General features: G+C 43.8%; 1 protein-coding gene across 1 annotated transcript in view; it reads right to left on the bottom strand.

Annotated features, from left to right (window-relative positions):
• THEMIS (thymocyte selection associated) overlaps positions 1–13663 on the bottom strand; it is a 173259-nt gene extending 159596 nt beyond the window's left edge. The window contains exon 1 of the mRNA XM_038742153.1: positions 13573–13663. Within this exon, the coding sequence (XP_038598081.1) occupies positions 13573–13663 (91 nt within the window). The remainder of the gene's footprint in view (positions 1–13572) is intronic.
• Positions 13664–16602: the final 2939 nt, after the last annotated feature.

Below are 16602 nucleotides of genomic sequence, written 5' to 3'. Positions count from 1 at the left end.
CAAAATGGCCCGTGGTCTTTGGAATGTATCGACCGGCTGAACCATTGTTCAGTCTAAGCTTCCCCACTCCTCAAGAACCTCCAGTTGTTGCCCATCCACCTCGACATCAAACAGAAACTTCTTACCATCAATGTTAAAGTATTCAACCACCTTGCCTGCTCCTACTTCACCTTGCTGGTCTCCTATTAAAACCCGGCCTGCACATTTAGCTCCTCTAATGCTAACCTACTCACGGTACCTCGATCTCATCTATCTCACTGCCGACCTCTTGCCCACTTTCTGCCTCTGGCCTGGAATGTCCTCCCTCTCCATATCTGACAGACAATTATTATCCTCCCCTTCAAAGCCTTACTGAAGGCACATCTCCTCCAAGAGCCCTTCCCTGACTAAGCCCTCATTTCCTTTTTTCCCACTCCTTTCTGCATTGCCCTGATTTACTCCCTTTATTCACTCCTCTCTCAGCTCCACAGCACTTAGTACACATCTGAAGCAGTATGCTCAGTGGAAAGAGCCCAGGCTGGGGAGCCAGAGGTGGTGGGTTCTAATCTTGGCTCTGCCACTTGTCAGCTGTGTGACCTTGGGCAAGTCACTTAACTTCTCTTGGCCTCAATCCCCTCATCTGTAAAACGGGGATGAAGACTGTGAGCCCCACATGGAACAACCTGATGACCTTCTGTCTATCTCAATCACTTCATGCGATATTTTTCTCTCTATCTTCTGATCTGGGAAGCAGTGTGAAGTATGGATTGATTGAGCCGGGAACATGTCTACCAACTCTGCCATATTGTACTCAAAGCACTTAGTACAGTTTTTTACACACAGTGAGTGCTCAATAAATTCAACTGATTGATTAATTGATTGGAAAACACTCTCTCCCACAGTATTCAGGAAGTGGGAAGGGGAAGACTGATATTTCTGCCTACTCCCATTTCTTCAATCTCCATGCCTGACCACTGAACTGAGTGTGCTCCTCCCCGATCTGGCCCTGTGGAAACTCGCTGTTCAGCTGGTCAATATATTCTCTCTAACAGCATGAATATTTTGGGACATATTTTTTTTTCCAGATTGTGGCTGGGGCAGCTTAAAACTCTGCTTAAGGAGGAATACAGACTATGAAACAGAGACATACCCCACCAGCTCAAGTAGACACACAGAGAAAAGTGCAAAGGAGCACATGGGCTTCATTTTTACCCTTTTCTCTGATGTTTCCTGTTCTGGCCTCTTTATCTTTTCCTAGTCCTTAACAACACTTGCTAGTGAAGGAAGAAGAAGGGAGAGTACAATTGCTTCTAATTCTAAGAATGTGAGAGTGATCCTTAGGTAGCTATTTTAAACTGAGCATTTTGTTTTTTGGGTTTTTTTATACTAAAATTGGTCCACAGTTAGCATCAGTATCAGAGCACTACATGCTCTCCTACTTACCAGCAGTCCTTACTATGTACCATGTACATAGTCTGATTACCTTGTATCTACACCAGCACTTAGAACAGTGGCATGTAGTAAATCTTTCCACTGAGTTATGCTGCTTCTCTAAGCCTGGCACCTTGAAGGATGCCTGGGAGCCGAGTGGGAGGCAGGCCCGACCCCAGGCTGGGCAGACTAGGACAAGCCATGGGAGGATGGCGAAGGTGGTCTGGGGAGGGTGGGAGGAGGCAAAGGGGATGAAGCTCATGGGAGTTGTTAATATGTTTTGTTTTGTCGTCTGTCTCCCCCTCCTAGACTGTGAGCCCACTGTTGGGTAGGGACCGTCTCTATTTGTTGCCAACTTGTACTTCCCCAGCGCTTAGAACAGTGCTTTCCACATAGTAAGCACTTAATAAATGCCATTATTATTATTATTATTACTTTATTTTACTTGTACATATTTACTATTCTATTAATTTTGTTAATGATGTGCACTTAGCTTTAATTCTATTTGTTCTGACGACTTGACGCCTGTCCACATGTTTTGTTTTGTTGTCTGTTTCCCCCTTGTAGACTGTGAGCCCACTGTTGGGTAGGGACCGTCTCTAGATGTTGCCAACTTGTACTTCCCCAGCGCTTAGAACAGTGCTTTGCACATAGTAAACGCTTAATAAATGCCATTATTATTATTATTACTCTATTTTACTTGTACATATTTACTATTCTATTAATTTTGTTAATGATGTGCACTTAGCTTTAATTCTATTTGTTTTGATGACTTGACGCCTGTCCACATATTTTGTTTTGTTGTCTGTCTCCCCCTTCTAGACTGTGAGCCCACTGTTGGGTAGGGACCGTCTCTAGATGTTGCCAACTTGTACTTCCCCAGCTCTTAGAACAGTGCTTTGCACATAGTAAGCACTTAATAAATGCCATTATTATTATTATTACTCTATTTTACTTGTACATATTTACTATTCTATTAATTTTATTAATGATGTGCACTTAGCTTTAATTCTATTTGTTTTGATGACTTGACGCCTGTCCACATATTTTGTTTTGTTGTCTGTCTCCCCCTTCTAGACTGTGAGCCCACTGTTGGGTAGGGACTGTCTCCATATGTTGCCAACTTGTACTTCCCCAGAGCTTAGAACAGTGCTTTGCACATAGTAAGCATTTAATAAATGCCATTATTATTATTACTACTCTATTTATTTTACTTGTACATATTTGTTGTTTTATTTATTTTGTTAATGATGTGCATTAGCTTTAATTCTATTTGTTCTGATGACTTGACGCCTGTCCACATGTTTTGCTTCGTTGTCTGTCTCCCCCTTGTAGACTGTGAGCCCACTGTTGGGTAGGGACCGTCTCTAGATGTTGCCAACTTGTACTTCCCCAGCACTTAGAACAGTGCTTTGCACATAGTAAGCGCTTAATAAATGCCATTATTATTATTTTTACTCTATTTATTTTACTTGTACATATTTGCTATTCTATTTATTTTGTTAACGATGTGCACTTACGACTTGACGCCTGTCCACATGTTTTGTTTTGTTGTCTGTCTCCCCTTTCTAGACTACCATTGCTGGGTAGGGACCGTCTCTAGATGTTGCCAACTTGTACTTCCCCAGCGCTTAGAACAGTGCTCTGCACATAGTAAGCTCTTAATAAATGCCATTATTATTAGTAGTAGTAGTGGTAAGCACTTAACAAATACCAACATTATTATTATTATTATTATCGGCAATTTACTTGTATTAATGTCTGTCTCCCACTCTAGACCGTGAACTCAGTGAGGGCAGGGAATGTGTCTACCAGCTTTGTTTTAGTGCACTCTCCCAAAAGCTTCGCACAATGCTCTGCACACAATAAGCATTCAATGAACACAATTGATTGATTAATTGGTAGTAGGGTTCCACTTTGTCAAATAGGGGAGGAGCACATTCAGCTCAGTGGCCTGGTGTGGAGAGGGAAACAATGGGAGTAGGCAGAGATAGGTCAGTCTTTTTTGTTCCATGTTCTGAGCCCTGGGGGAGAGAGTGTTTTTGATTCTTATTTATTGAGTGCTTGTTGCATGCAGAGCACTATACTAAGTGCTTGGGGAGAGTACAATATAAGAGAGTTGGTGGACACATTCCCTGTTCAATCAGTTCATACTTCACTCTACTGCTCAGATCATTTTTCTGCAAAAACATTCAGTCCATATCTTCCCTCTCTTCACCAACCTCCATTAGTTTCCCATTCACTTCCACACTGAGTGCTTACTACATACAGAGCTTGGGAAAGTACATTACAACAGAGCTGGTAGATATGATCCCTGACCACAATGAGGTTACAGACTGCAGGGTGAGGCAGACATTGAAATAGATTAGGGATAGGAGAAATATCAAGTATAAAAATACACAAATATAAGAGTCTAAGTATTGTAAGTATTGGGGTGAATATCAAAGTGCTTAAGGGATACACAGTCAAGTTCATAGTAAATGCAGAGAGGAGGGGTGACAGAGAAAATAAAGGGCTTAGCATGTCCTAATGGATAGAGCACAGGCCTGGGATTCAGAAGGACCTAAGTTTCTAATTTCCTCTCGACCACTTGTCATCTGTGTGAACTTGGGCAAGTCACTTAACTTCTCTGTGTTTCAGTTACCTCATCTGTAAAATGGGGACTAGGACTGTGAGCCACTTGTGGGACATGGGCCGTGTCCAACCTAATTAGCTTGTACCTACCCCACTATGATAATAATAATAATAATAATAATGGCATTTGTTAAGCACTTACTATGTGCAATGCACTGTTCTAAGCACTGATAATAATAATGATGGAATTTGTTAAGCACTTACTATGTGCAAAGCACTGTTCTAAGCATTGGGGGGATACAAGGTGATCAGGTTGCCCCATGTGGTGCTCACAGTCTTAATCCCCATTTTACAGATGTGGGAACTGAGGCACAGAGAAGTTAAGTGACTTGCCCAAAGTCACACAGCTGACAAGTGGTAGAGCTGGGATTAGAACCCATGACCTCTGGCGCCCAAGCTCTTGCTCTTTCCACTGAGCCACACTGCTTCTCATCCCCTACTATACCATACCATACTGTACCTTACTATACTATCCCATACTATACCATACTCATCCCATCTCATACTATACTGGTATAGTACCTAGTAATTATTATTATTATTGTATTTGTTAAGCAGTTACTATATGCCAAGCACTGTTCTAAGCCCTGGGGTAGATACAGGGTAATCAGGTTGTCCCACATGGGGCTCATGGTCTTAACCCACATCCTCTGACTCCCAAGCCTGTGCTCTTTCCACTAAGCCACCCTGCTTCTCTACATAGTACATGGTACATAGTAAGGACTTAATGAATACCAAAAAGAAATAAATGTGATTTTTAGGAGGGTTTTGAAGGTGGGGAGAGTGATGGGCTGCCAGCTAAAAGGGAGAGGGAGTTTCAGGTCCTAGGGAGAATGCAGGCAAGGAGTTGGCTAGATGAGGTCAAGGTATAGAAAGCAAGTTGGTGTTAGAGGAGCAGAGGGTGTGGGTTGAGTTGTAGTAGGAGATCAGCAAGGTAAGGCGGATGGGGGAGAGATGATTGAGTGCCTTAAAATGCATGATGAGAAGCTTTTGTTTTAACGTGGCGGTAGATGGGCAACCATAGGAGGTTTTTGAGGAGCAGGGAGATATGGACTGAAAGTCTTTTCAGAAAAATGATCCTGGCAACAAAGTCAAGTATGGACTGGAGAGAGAGGAGAGATATGAGGTAGGGAAGTCAGCAAGAAGGCTGATGCAATAGTCAAAGCGGGAAATGATGAGTACTTGGATCAGTGTGGTAGCAGTTTGGATGGAGAGGAGAGAGCAGATTGTAGTAATATTGAGAAGGTAGAACGAAAAGGATTTGGTGACGGATTGAGTGTGTGGGTTGAATGAGAAAGTTGAGTCAAAGACAATACCAAGGTTATGGGCTCGTGATACAGGGTGATCTGGCAGAGCAAGCATGACTAGAAGGCCTGCAGCCCGGGGTAAGAATAAAGGTGGCATGGTCTTGAATGGAGCACAGTAAAAGAATCCCTGCTAGATCAACCAGTCCAGTTTAAATTATTTACAACTCTCGAAACTGTAAACTCAATGTGGTCAGGCACTATGTCTACCAACTCTGTTATATTGTACTCTCCCAAGTGCTTAGTACATTGCTCCGCACACAGCCCACATTTCCTCTCCCCACCATCAAAGTGTTACTGAAGGCACATCTCCTCCAAGAGGCCTTCCCTGACTAAGCCCTCTTTTCCTTTTTTTCCACTCCCTTCTATGTTGCTCTGATTTGCTCTCTTTATTCATCCTCTCTCCCAGCCCCACAGCACTTATGTAAAAATCTGTAATTTATTTATTTGTTCATATTAATGTCTGCCTCCCCTTCAAGACTATAGGCTCACTGTGGGCAGGAAATGTGTCCATTATATTGTTGTACTGTACTCTCCCGAGCTCTTAGTACAGTGCCCTGCACACAAGTGCTCAATAAATATGACTGACTAAGCACTTAATAAATATGATTGATTGAAACCAGATTCTTTTTTTTTCCCAGAGCTGAGCAGAGACTTCAGGCTCAGGGAGTTCCCAGTGATAGGGGAACTGGGTTGTCCCTCACTGGTGTAGTGTGTTTGTGTCAAGGTGTGGATGGGGCCTAGCATAGCTCCAGCCCAAACCCCAAACTCCATCATGCCAGGCAATGCAGAAACCTACCGCTTCCCTGTCTGTTCCTACAGGGACCCCACATGGCTTCAGAGTGGGCACTGGGCAAAGAGGCCCACACTCCTGCAACTCCCACACTTTTGACCCATGGGATGCCAGCTGTGGCCCAGCACCAGGCCCTTTGGTGCTCCCTACCCTTCACCCAGGAGCCTGGCCACTGCCACTGTGCTTTCCAATGCTGCCATCTCCCCGGCATGCCCTGAGCAAAGCCAACACTTGGTTCACTGAGAAGGCCAGGTATTAATAATACTAATAATAATGGCATTTATTAAGCACTTACTATGTTCAAAGCATTGTTCTAAGCACTGGGGAGTTTACAAGGTGATCAGGTTGTCCCTCGGGGGGCTCGCAATCTTAATCCACATTTTTCAGATGAGGTAACTGAGGCCCAGAGAAGTTAAGTGACTTGCCCAAAGTCACACAGCTGACAATTGGTGGAGCCGGGGTTTGAACCCGTGACCTCTGACTCCAAAGCCCATACTCTTTCCACTGAGCCATGCTGCTTCTGGAGAACAGTGGGAAAGGGGTTGGCTGCAAGATAGACAAGATTGGGACACAGTAAGCAAGCTGGTACTAGAAGAGTGAGGCGTGAGGGCTGGGGTCTAGTGGGAGAACAATGAGGTGAGGTGGGAAAGGGGGAGCTGATTAAGTGTTTTAAAGCATTAGAAGCAAAAAATCAAGTAAGAAACCTTACAATGCTCTTCCCAGAGAGAAGTCCGGCCTGGAGTTGGGTCTTGACTGTCCTATCCTGGCCAAAATGCTGGTAAGGATGGGATTAGTGTCAGGATAGTCATGGGAACATGAGGTGACCTAGTCAAAAAAGCTGAAGACTGGGAGTTATGTGATCTTGGTTCTAATCCAGGCTCCACCTCTTCCCTGTTTTGTGATCTTGGGCAAGTCACTTAACTTCTCTGTTCCTTGGTTTCCTCATCTATAAAATCAGGGATTAAACACCTTTTCTCTCTCCTGCTTAAGCTCTGAGCCCCATCTTCGAAAGGGACTGTGTCTGATCTGATTGTGTTTATGCTACTACTCAGCACAGTGTTTGGCACATAGTAAGCAAACACCATATTTATCATTATCAGTCATTCTTAACCCACAGGTGACTCCAATGACTCCAAATGAGGCTTCTGATGTCAGCATCCATGTCAACAACTCTGAGATAGAAGCATCCTCTGGGAGCCAAGTGGCTTCATCATTTTCCTTTTATCCGAAACGATCTCAGATTGTCTCAATCAGCCTCCTTCAGAACCAGGGTGGCTAATCACCATGTTTTAGACTGAGTGCCTGGGTGAGTGTATGTGTGAAGAAAAGCCCAATTCAGCATGATAGTTTACACCAAAGCAACTTGCAATCGAGTGCGTAAAAACTGTCCCATATGCGTTTTTTTTTTTTAGGGTATATGTTAGGAAGGCTTGTTATGAGGAGCCTGGAAAAAGTCATGAAATGTGCTGATGTAACAACTGCCACAAAATTACAAATTGTCAACTCTATGGTGTTTCCTGTGACAATGAATGGATCTGAAAGCTGACCTGTGAAAAAACAGGATAGAAAAAACATCGATTCCTTTAAAATGTAGTGCTGGAGAAGGCTTTTGTGAATACCATGGACTGCCTGAAAAACAAACAAATGGGTTTGGGAGCAAATTAAACCAAAAGTGGTCTTTGGAAGGCCAAATGACTCAACTTAGATTAGCATATTTTGGACACATGATCAGGAGGGCTAATTCTCTGGAGAAGACACTAAGGCTAGGAAAAGTCCAGGGAAAACGTGGAAGAGGCAGACTGGCAGCTAGATGGATAAAGACTAAAACAATGATAACGGAAGGACCATTAGGAAGATTGCGAATTATGGCAGAGTACAGGATATTCTGGAGAAAGTGTAGCCATGGAGACTTGATGGCATTTAATAATAATGATAATAATACTAGGTGCCAGGCACCATACTAAGCGCAGGGGTAGATCCAAGCTAATCAAGTTGGACACAGTCTAAGCCCCACATAGGGCTCACAATCTTAATCCCCATTTTACAGATGAGGTAACTGAGGCACAGAGAAGTTAACTGACTCACCCAGTGTCACACAGTGGACATGTGGCAGAGTTGGGATTAGAACCCAGGTCCTTCTGACTCCCAGGACTGTGCTCTAACCACTAGACTGCTCTGCTTTTGTATTTTCTCCCCTTTTCACTGCCGGGGCTGTTGGCGCTGACAGTCCTCTGCCCCTCCCCTGTAATCTCTCTAGGGAATTTTTCACTGAGATAAATGGACTGTACGAATTACCAGGGCTCAAGACTAAGTCTCCCCTAGCTGTGAGATCAGAGGGCTGTAGGAGGAGAATTATATCCTGTGCTTTGTTCTGATAATAATCGCAACAACTAATCTCCCTTTTTACTTTTCTTTTGTGATTGAGTCAGTTTCAAATTCTTCACTCCAGTGTAAATTCCATTCTGTGAGTCTTAACTGCATTTGGTTGTTACTGCCCTAGTAGGACAAACGTTATAGCAAAAATCATTTAGAATTGCCTTAAAATTCTAATTTGCCATCACCTCAACCAGTGAGGTTGACAGCCCATCCAAATAAGCCTGGATAGAAACACATGGCGTAAGGACTGTATCTGATCTAATTATCTTGCATTCATACCAATATTTAGCACAGTACTTCGCACATAGAAAGAATTTAATAAATATCACGTCGGGTTTGTACACAAATAGATGATAGGCCTAGTCTTCTTAATCATTCAATCATATTTATTGAGTACCTTCCTACAGAGAAGCAGTGTGGCTTAGCGGAAAGAGCTCGGGCTTGGAAGTCAGAGTCTGTGTGACTTTGGGCAGCCATTTCACTTCTCTGTGCCTCAGTTACCTCATCTGTAAAATGGGGCTGAAGACTGTGAGCTCCACGTGGGACAACCTGATTACCCTGTATCTACCCCAGCACTTAGAACAGTGCTTGACACATAGCGCTTAACAACGACCATCATTATCATTATTATTATTACTGTGTGCAGAGCACTGTATTAAGCACCTGGGAGAGTACAGTACAACAAAAAACAGACACATTCCCCGCCCACGACAAACTCACAGTCTACAAAAGTCCAAGAAACCTCCATTCTGCAGAGGGGTTTGGTTGGATTCCTCCATTCCAGGCCCTCAGACACCTTCCTGACCTGCCCCAGCATCCCCTTGCTGCTCAAGTAGTTGTCGACAGTTGTGAAAAGGGTACCTACACAGTAGCAGACACAAGAAGAAGTTGCAGGAGCAGGGGTTGACCGAGCTTAAGAACTAATCGTGATGATGGCATTTCATACACATTCACTATGTGTCAAGCTATGTGCTGAGCACTTGGGTAGATACAGGATAATCACACTGATCAGAGTTTCTGTACCCCTTGGGGCTCACAGCCTAGGGGTTCTTACAGTCTGCAGTCCCCTGATAGACGGTAACGGTCCTCCTGGGCATGAAGCACATCTGCCAACTCTGTTGCATTTTACTTTCCCAAGTACAGTACTCTGAAATCAGCCAATCAATTAATGATATTTACTGAATAATTATTCTAATAATAATAACAATACTTATGGTACTTGTTAAGCACATGCTATCTATCAAGCACCATTCTAAGCACTGGGGTAGATATGAGTCAATCAGGTTGGGCACAGTCCCTTTCCCACATGGGACTCACATTCTTAATCCTCATTTTACAGATGAGGTAACTGAGGCAGAATGGAGAAGAAATAAATACCACAACAAGTCAGGTTTGTGTTCAAATATATGGTGGGCCTAGTCTCCTCTGTCAGTCAATCATTATTTTATTTATTTTATTTTGTTAGTATGTTTGGTTTTGTTCTCTGTCTCCCCCTTTTAGACTGTGAGCCCACTGTTGGGTAGGGACTGTATATGTTGCCAATTTGTACTTCCCAAGCGCTTAGTACAGTGCTCTGCACATAGTAAGTGCTCAATAAATATGATTGATGATGATGAATCATATTTATTGAGTACTTACTGTGTGCAGAGAACTGTATTGTACTACTACTACTAATAATAATAATTATGGTACTTGTTAAGCACATACTATGTACCAAGCACTATTCTCAGCACTGGGGTGGATACGAATCAATCAGGTTGGACACAGTCCCTTCCCGACATGGGAATCACACTCTAAATCCCCATTTTTCAGGTGAGGTAACTGAGGCAAAATGGAAAAGAACTTAATATATAGCACAACAAGTCAGGTTTCCCCTGGCCTGGAATGCCCTCCCTCCCCACATCTGCCAAGCTAGCTCTCTTCCTCCCTTCAAGGCCCTACTGAGAGCCCACCTCCTCCAGGAGGCCTTCCTAGACTGAGCCCCCTCCTTCCTCTCCCCCTCCTCCTCTTCTTCATCCCCCCCGCCTTACCTCCTTCCCTTCCCCACAGCACCTGTATATATGTATATATGTTTGTTCGTATTTATTACTCTATTTATTTCACTTGTACATATCTATTCTATTTATTTTATTTTGTTAATATGTTTTGTTTTGTTCTCTGTCTCTCCCTTCTAGACTGTGAGCCCACTGTTGGGTAGGGACCATCTCTATATGTTGCCAACTTGTACTTCCCAAGTGCTTAGTACAGTGCTCTGCACACAATAAGTGCTCAATAAATATGATTGATTGATTGATTGATTGATTTGTACTCAAATATATGGTGGGCCTAGTCTCCTCAGTCAGTCAATTATGTTTATTGAATACTTACTGTGTGCCAAGCACTGTATTAAGCTCTTGGGAGAGTGCATTACTCTCCCAAGTAATGGGAGTAGTTGTTGGAAGTAATGGAGAAGTTAAGTGACTTTGCCCAAGCTCACACAGCAGACATGTAGCAGAGCCAGAATTAGAACCCAGGTCCTTTTAACTCCCAGGCCTGTGCTCTACCCATTAAGCCACGCTACTTCTGTGGTTTCCAGAATACTGGATGAAAAACTTGGGAAAGTACAGCTCAACAGAGTTGATAGACACGATCCCTTTCCATAAGGAGCTTACACTCTGCACACAGTAAGCACTCAATAAATTCCATGGATTGGTTGATTGACAGGAAGGGAAAAAGGGATTGTTTCCACAGTCTACAGGCAAGGAAAACAAGGCATAGTGTCATGGATAGAGCTGGGAGTCAGAAGGTCATGGATTCTATTCCTGGCCCCGACACTTGTCTGCTGTGTGAACTTGGGCAAGTCTCTTCACTTCTCTGGACCTCATATACCTCATCTGGAAAATGAGGATGAAGACTGAGCCCCACTGGGGACATGGGCTTTGTCCAACCTGATAGGTTTGTATCTTTCTCAGTGCTTAGAACCATGCATGGCACAGAATAAGTACTTCACAAATACCATAATTATAAAGGCATAGAGAAGACCTGGGCAGAGACTGTGAGCTCGTTGTCTAGACCGAGAGCTGATCTGGGGGAGGGAATGTGTCTGTTTGTTGTATTGTACTCTACCAAGCATTTGCTTGGCACTCTACCAAGTCCTTTGCACATAGTAAGTGCTCAATAAGTACAACTGAATCAAACTGATGCTGTCCTGGTTCCGTCACTTATCAGCTGTGTGACTTTGGGCAAGTCACTTCACTTCTCTGTGCCTCAGTCCCCTCATCTGTCAAATGGGGATGAAGACTATGAGCCCCACGTGGGACAACCTGATCACCTTGTATCCCCCCCACCCCATGCTTAGAACAGTGCTTGCATATAGTAAGTGCTTAGCAAATGCCATTATTATTATTATTATTATTATTATTATTATTGTTACCCTTGAACACATCCAAAAGTCCATGGAGGCCTAGCCAAAGGCACAAATAGTTTTCAGGTGCTTTCTGGTCATTTGCTGGGGAGCTGGCTCAAGGTTCCAGCTGTTAATAATAATAATAACAATAAATGTGGTATTTGTTAAGTGCTTACTATGCACCAGGAGCTGTATTAAATGCTGGGGTGGATACAAGCAAATAGGGTTGGACACAGTCCCTATTCCACGTCGGGCTCACAGTCTCAATCCCCGTTTTACAGATGAGGTAACGGAGGCCCAGAGAAGTGAAATGACTTGCCAAAGGTCACACAGCAGACAAATGGGCTAGCCAGGATTAGAAACGATGACATTCTGACCCCTAGGCCAGTGGTCTAACCACTACACCGTGCAGTTCCAAATTGTCCATCAGTCAGGCAATCTGGGAAAAATCCCTACTCTGCCCCTGGCCTGCTGTGGGATCTTAGTTGAGTTACAACCACCCAGGGCCTCTGTTTCCTCATCGGGTAAATGGGGCAAATAATTCCTGCCTCTCGCTACCTCTGGGGAATGATGCGTGGATAAAATAAGGTTAAACTAAGATCAGTGGCGTACAATTTTTTTGGATAGATAAATTAGATTAGATAAATTAAGGTGTCACTGGAATTAAGAAATGTACACACGAAGTTTCGGTTAAAGAACCCTCCTTCTTAAAGGAAAACTATGTAGTGCTACCCAAATTTTCTTTAATCAGAGATGCAGTACATAAAAAAAGACCTTAGCACATCTGCCCCAGATTAGTTGGAAAGAATGAAAATGTCCCCATTATGCTCCTGGCTCCCTAATGTCCCTGCAAGTCTCTCTGCTCTGCATCCAGCAACATTTCACTAACAGTCACAACTGATCTCACTTTTTATTTTTCTTTTATAAGTGTGGCAGTTCCAGATTCCTCCATCCAATGTAAATTCCATCCTGTAAGCCATAACTGCATCGTTGTCACTGTCCTATTATGACAAACGCTAAAACAAAAATTGTTTTGAGTGGGCTTAAGACTCTAATTTGCCACCAGTTCAACCAATGAGCTCGATGCCCCGTACAAATAAGCCTTGAAAAGAAACACATCATAAATGTTTAATAAATGGCAACGGAAATGAAAGAGAGAAGCCCTAAAGCCGTCATTTGGCGCAGGGTGGGAGTGAATTTGGGTTCGATTGGAAATCTTATTTTTACGATTCCCCAGGCAATGAGAAGCTCGGTGTGGTCCCAGAGACACAAGCTGATGGTCTACATCACTTCAATTATTGCTTTTGATAAACTTTACATAGCAGGCTAAAATTACAAACAATTCAGAGACCCCGACCCTCCCCTTCTCCGCCCCCCCAGAAGAGGCCGAGAGGTCTCTCTCTGCCTCCTCATCCACCTCTGATCCTTCAATTCCCTTCGGCCTCTTTCCCCGTGTGTTAAGAGAAGAGAGTCATCCCCCTTGAACTGTTTCTGGAACTTTTGGAAGTCACATGTGTCCTTCCCAATCCAGGAAGGCCTTCCCACCAACTCCTCTTTGGTTTTCCCGACCTCAGCCCTGACCGTTCCTGAACATCTAGGGGCCGAAGAGAGGAAAGGCACAGCCTATTGGCTCGCGGACCCTTCCTCATCCAGAGACAGGTGTTGCTTACCTTGGAAATAGATCCCTGACTGGATTTGGAGAACCCTGGGGAGCGTCCTGGGATCTAGGGAGTGGAAGAATTGCTGGAGAGTGGATGCCATGGCCCCAGGTAGTGGGAAGTGCCGTTTGGGTCCTTAAAGGCTCTTTGCAGCTCATGTGAGATGGTTCACGGCAGCCGCAAGGCACCCAATTTCACACCCAGCCCGGGATATAGCACACGGAGACGTGTGTCGAGCTAGAGAGGGAGGCGGGGAGGAGAATGCTTCGGCTTCTTCATTGTCCTCTCTGTGGTCTCCATTTCCTTCTGAACTGAAGTAGTACAGGATGGGGGAGGGGTGGTTCTCACAGCAGCTGCCCTGAAACAAGAAAGCTTTGCACAGTTCACGCTGCCTACCATTCTGCCAAGTGCCCGTTTGTGGGTGAGGAAGGATGTTTGTGGTCAGCAGGCAGGTGGGACATCCCCACCCGGAGAGAAGGGAGAAGGTTCCGCTGAACAAAACTAGCCCAGTGGTGGGACTGCTGGGTATGGCCCAAATTCAAAGCTGGCAGGGAACGTGTCTACTACCAACTCTGTTATGTTGTACTCTCCCAAGTGTTTAGTACAGTGCTCAACACTCAATAAGTGCTCAAAAAAACACAATTGATTGATTGGCTTTCTATTTTTTTTAGCTCAATCTCCTGTACGTGGATGATTTTACACTGTGTCCATTTAATAATAATAATAATAATGATGGCATTTATTAAGCGCTTACTATGTGCAGAGCACTGTTCTAAGTGCTGGGGAGGTTACAAGGTGATCAGGTTGTCCCACGTGTGGCTCACAGTCTTAATCCCCATTTTACAGATGAGGTAACTGAGGCACAGAGAAGTTAAGTGACTTGCCCAAAGTCACACAGTTGACAATTGGCAGAGCCAGTATTTGAACCCAGGACCTCTGACTCCAAAGCCTGAGCTCTTTCCACTGAGCCACGCTGCTTTGACCCGAGGAAGGTAGCACGTGAACAACTGATCAAATGACAAGCCAAAGACAAACGCAAAGGTTGCTCCTAAAGATGAGGCAGTGGGAGCCACAGAGATCTATATCCACTGTGCTTTCCACCAGTGAAACGTCCCCTGCCAGAATCCTCCAGAACTGACTTATTTCCTCAGTGGAGGAGTTCCTCCTGGAATCTCGGGATGGGAAGAGAGCAATCACAGGTCCAGCTGATTCAGTCTTCACTGCTCATGACCTTGGGGGAACATAGCAGTACATCTCTTCACCTGAACTTCCTTAACTTAAGGATGATCCCTGACTGCCAATTGCAAAGCACTTTTTATGGCCATCCATCAAAATTTGGCACCATTCTCTGCCTACTGATGTTTTGTGATCAGGTATTCAGCAGCCCCCCACCCCCTCAGCTTTTGGGAAGCAGCATGGCCTAGTGGCAAGAGCATGGGCTTCGGAGTTAGAGGACGTGGGTTCTAATCCTGACTCTGCCACTTGTCTGCTGTGACCTTGGGAATGTCACAACTTCCCTGTGCCTCAATTACCTCATATGTAAAGTGGGGACTAAGACTACAAGCTCAACGTGGGAAAATGTGATTACCATGCATCCACCCCAGTGCTTAGAACAGTGCTTGGCATGCAGTAAGCACTTAAATACCATTATTATTATTATTATTATTATTATGGACATACAATTTGTAATTTATTTTAATGCCTGTCTCCCCATCTAGTCTGTAAACTCCTTCTTCCGTAGGGATCATCTGTTCTACTCCCCCAAACTCTTAGTTTAGTGCTCTGCAAACAAGAAGCATTCATTAAATACCATTTACTGATTGATCAGGGCATTATCCTAAGCCTAGGATCTACAGTGCCTGGCACACAGTAAGCACTTAAATGTCATTATTATTAACAACACCAAGTTCTGTAAAGCTATATCATACTTCCAATGTATCTCAATATTTCTTTCCTACATTGCTATTTTCAACTCAATATCATTCATTGAGCACATTCACTACGCAGACCACTATACTGGATGAGTACTAGATGCTGAGCACTGTATTGGGAGGCAACTGTGGTGAGAGCATTGTACTATGGGGCTACTGTGTGGAGACTATTGGATGTTTGCTGGATGTATCAGTACCTATAACAGTGCTTGGCACATAGTAAGCACTTTATCAAATACCATCATTATCATCATATTATTATTATTACTATTATTATTAATCAACCAATCAATCCTATTTATTGAGCAGTTACGGTGTGCAGAGCACTGTACTAAATGTTTGGGAGAGTACAAAATGGGATAGGGAATATACTGGGGAATCTACCCCAGTGCTTAACACAGTGCTTGACATGTAGTAAGCATTTAACAAATGCCATCAAAAAGTAGCTTACAGTCAATCAGTGGTATTTATTGAGCGCTTATGGTAATAATAATAATTATTATTATTGTATTTGTTAAGTGCTTACTATGTGCCTAGCACTGTTCTAAGCACTGGGGTAGATACAAGGTAATCAGGTTGTCCCACATGGGGCTCACAGTTTTAAATCCCCATTTTATAGATGAGGTAACTGAGGCACAGAGAAGTTAAGCGGCTTGCCCAAGGTCACACAGCAGACAAGTGGCAGAGCCGGGATTAGAACCCATGTCCTCTGACTCCCAAGCCTGTGCTCTTTCCACTAAGCCACGCTGCTTCCCAGGTTATGGGATACAGAGCACAGTATTAAATAGTTGGGAGAGCACATTAGAGGTGGTAACCGATTTCCCTGCCTCAGTGAATTTAAAATCTAGTGGAGATGTCAGATCTTAAAGTAAATTCCAGGTAAGAGAAGCAACTGTATATAAAGCTACAAACATAAATTCTGCAGGGGTGAGGTGAGAATCAAAGAGCTTAAGATGCATGGACTCTAGAGCATAGATGTTAAGGTAGGAAGGGAAGTAGGGTAGGGAAGATGAGACATTAGTTGAGGAAGGCAACACAGACAATTCATCCAAACTCATCTTGAATCTGCAGATATTTTCCACACTACAAATTCTTGATATTACCTATTCCG

Source organism: Tachyglossus aculeatus, chromosome 2 (assembly GCF_015852505.1).
Source record: "Tachyglossus aculeatus isolate mTacAcu1 chromosome 2, mTacAcu1.pri, whole genome shotgun sequence".
In the NCBI taxonomy this organism is placed as follows: domain Eukaryota; kingdom Metazoa; phylum Chordata; class Mammalia; order Monotremata; family Tachyglossidae; genus Tachyglossus; species Tachyglossus aculeatus.
This window is presented reverse-complemented; position numbering and strand designations above follow the sequence as displayed.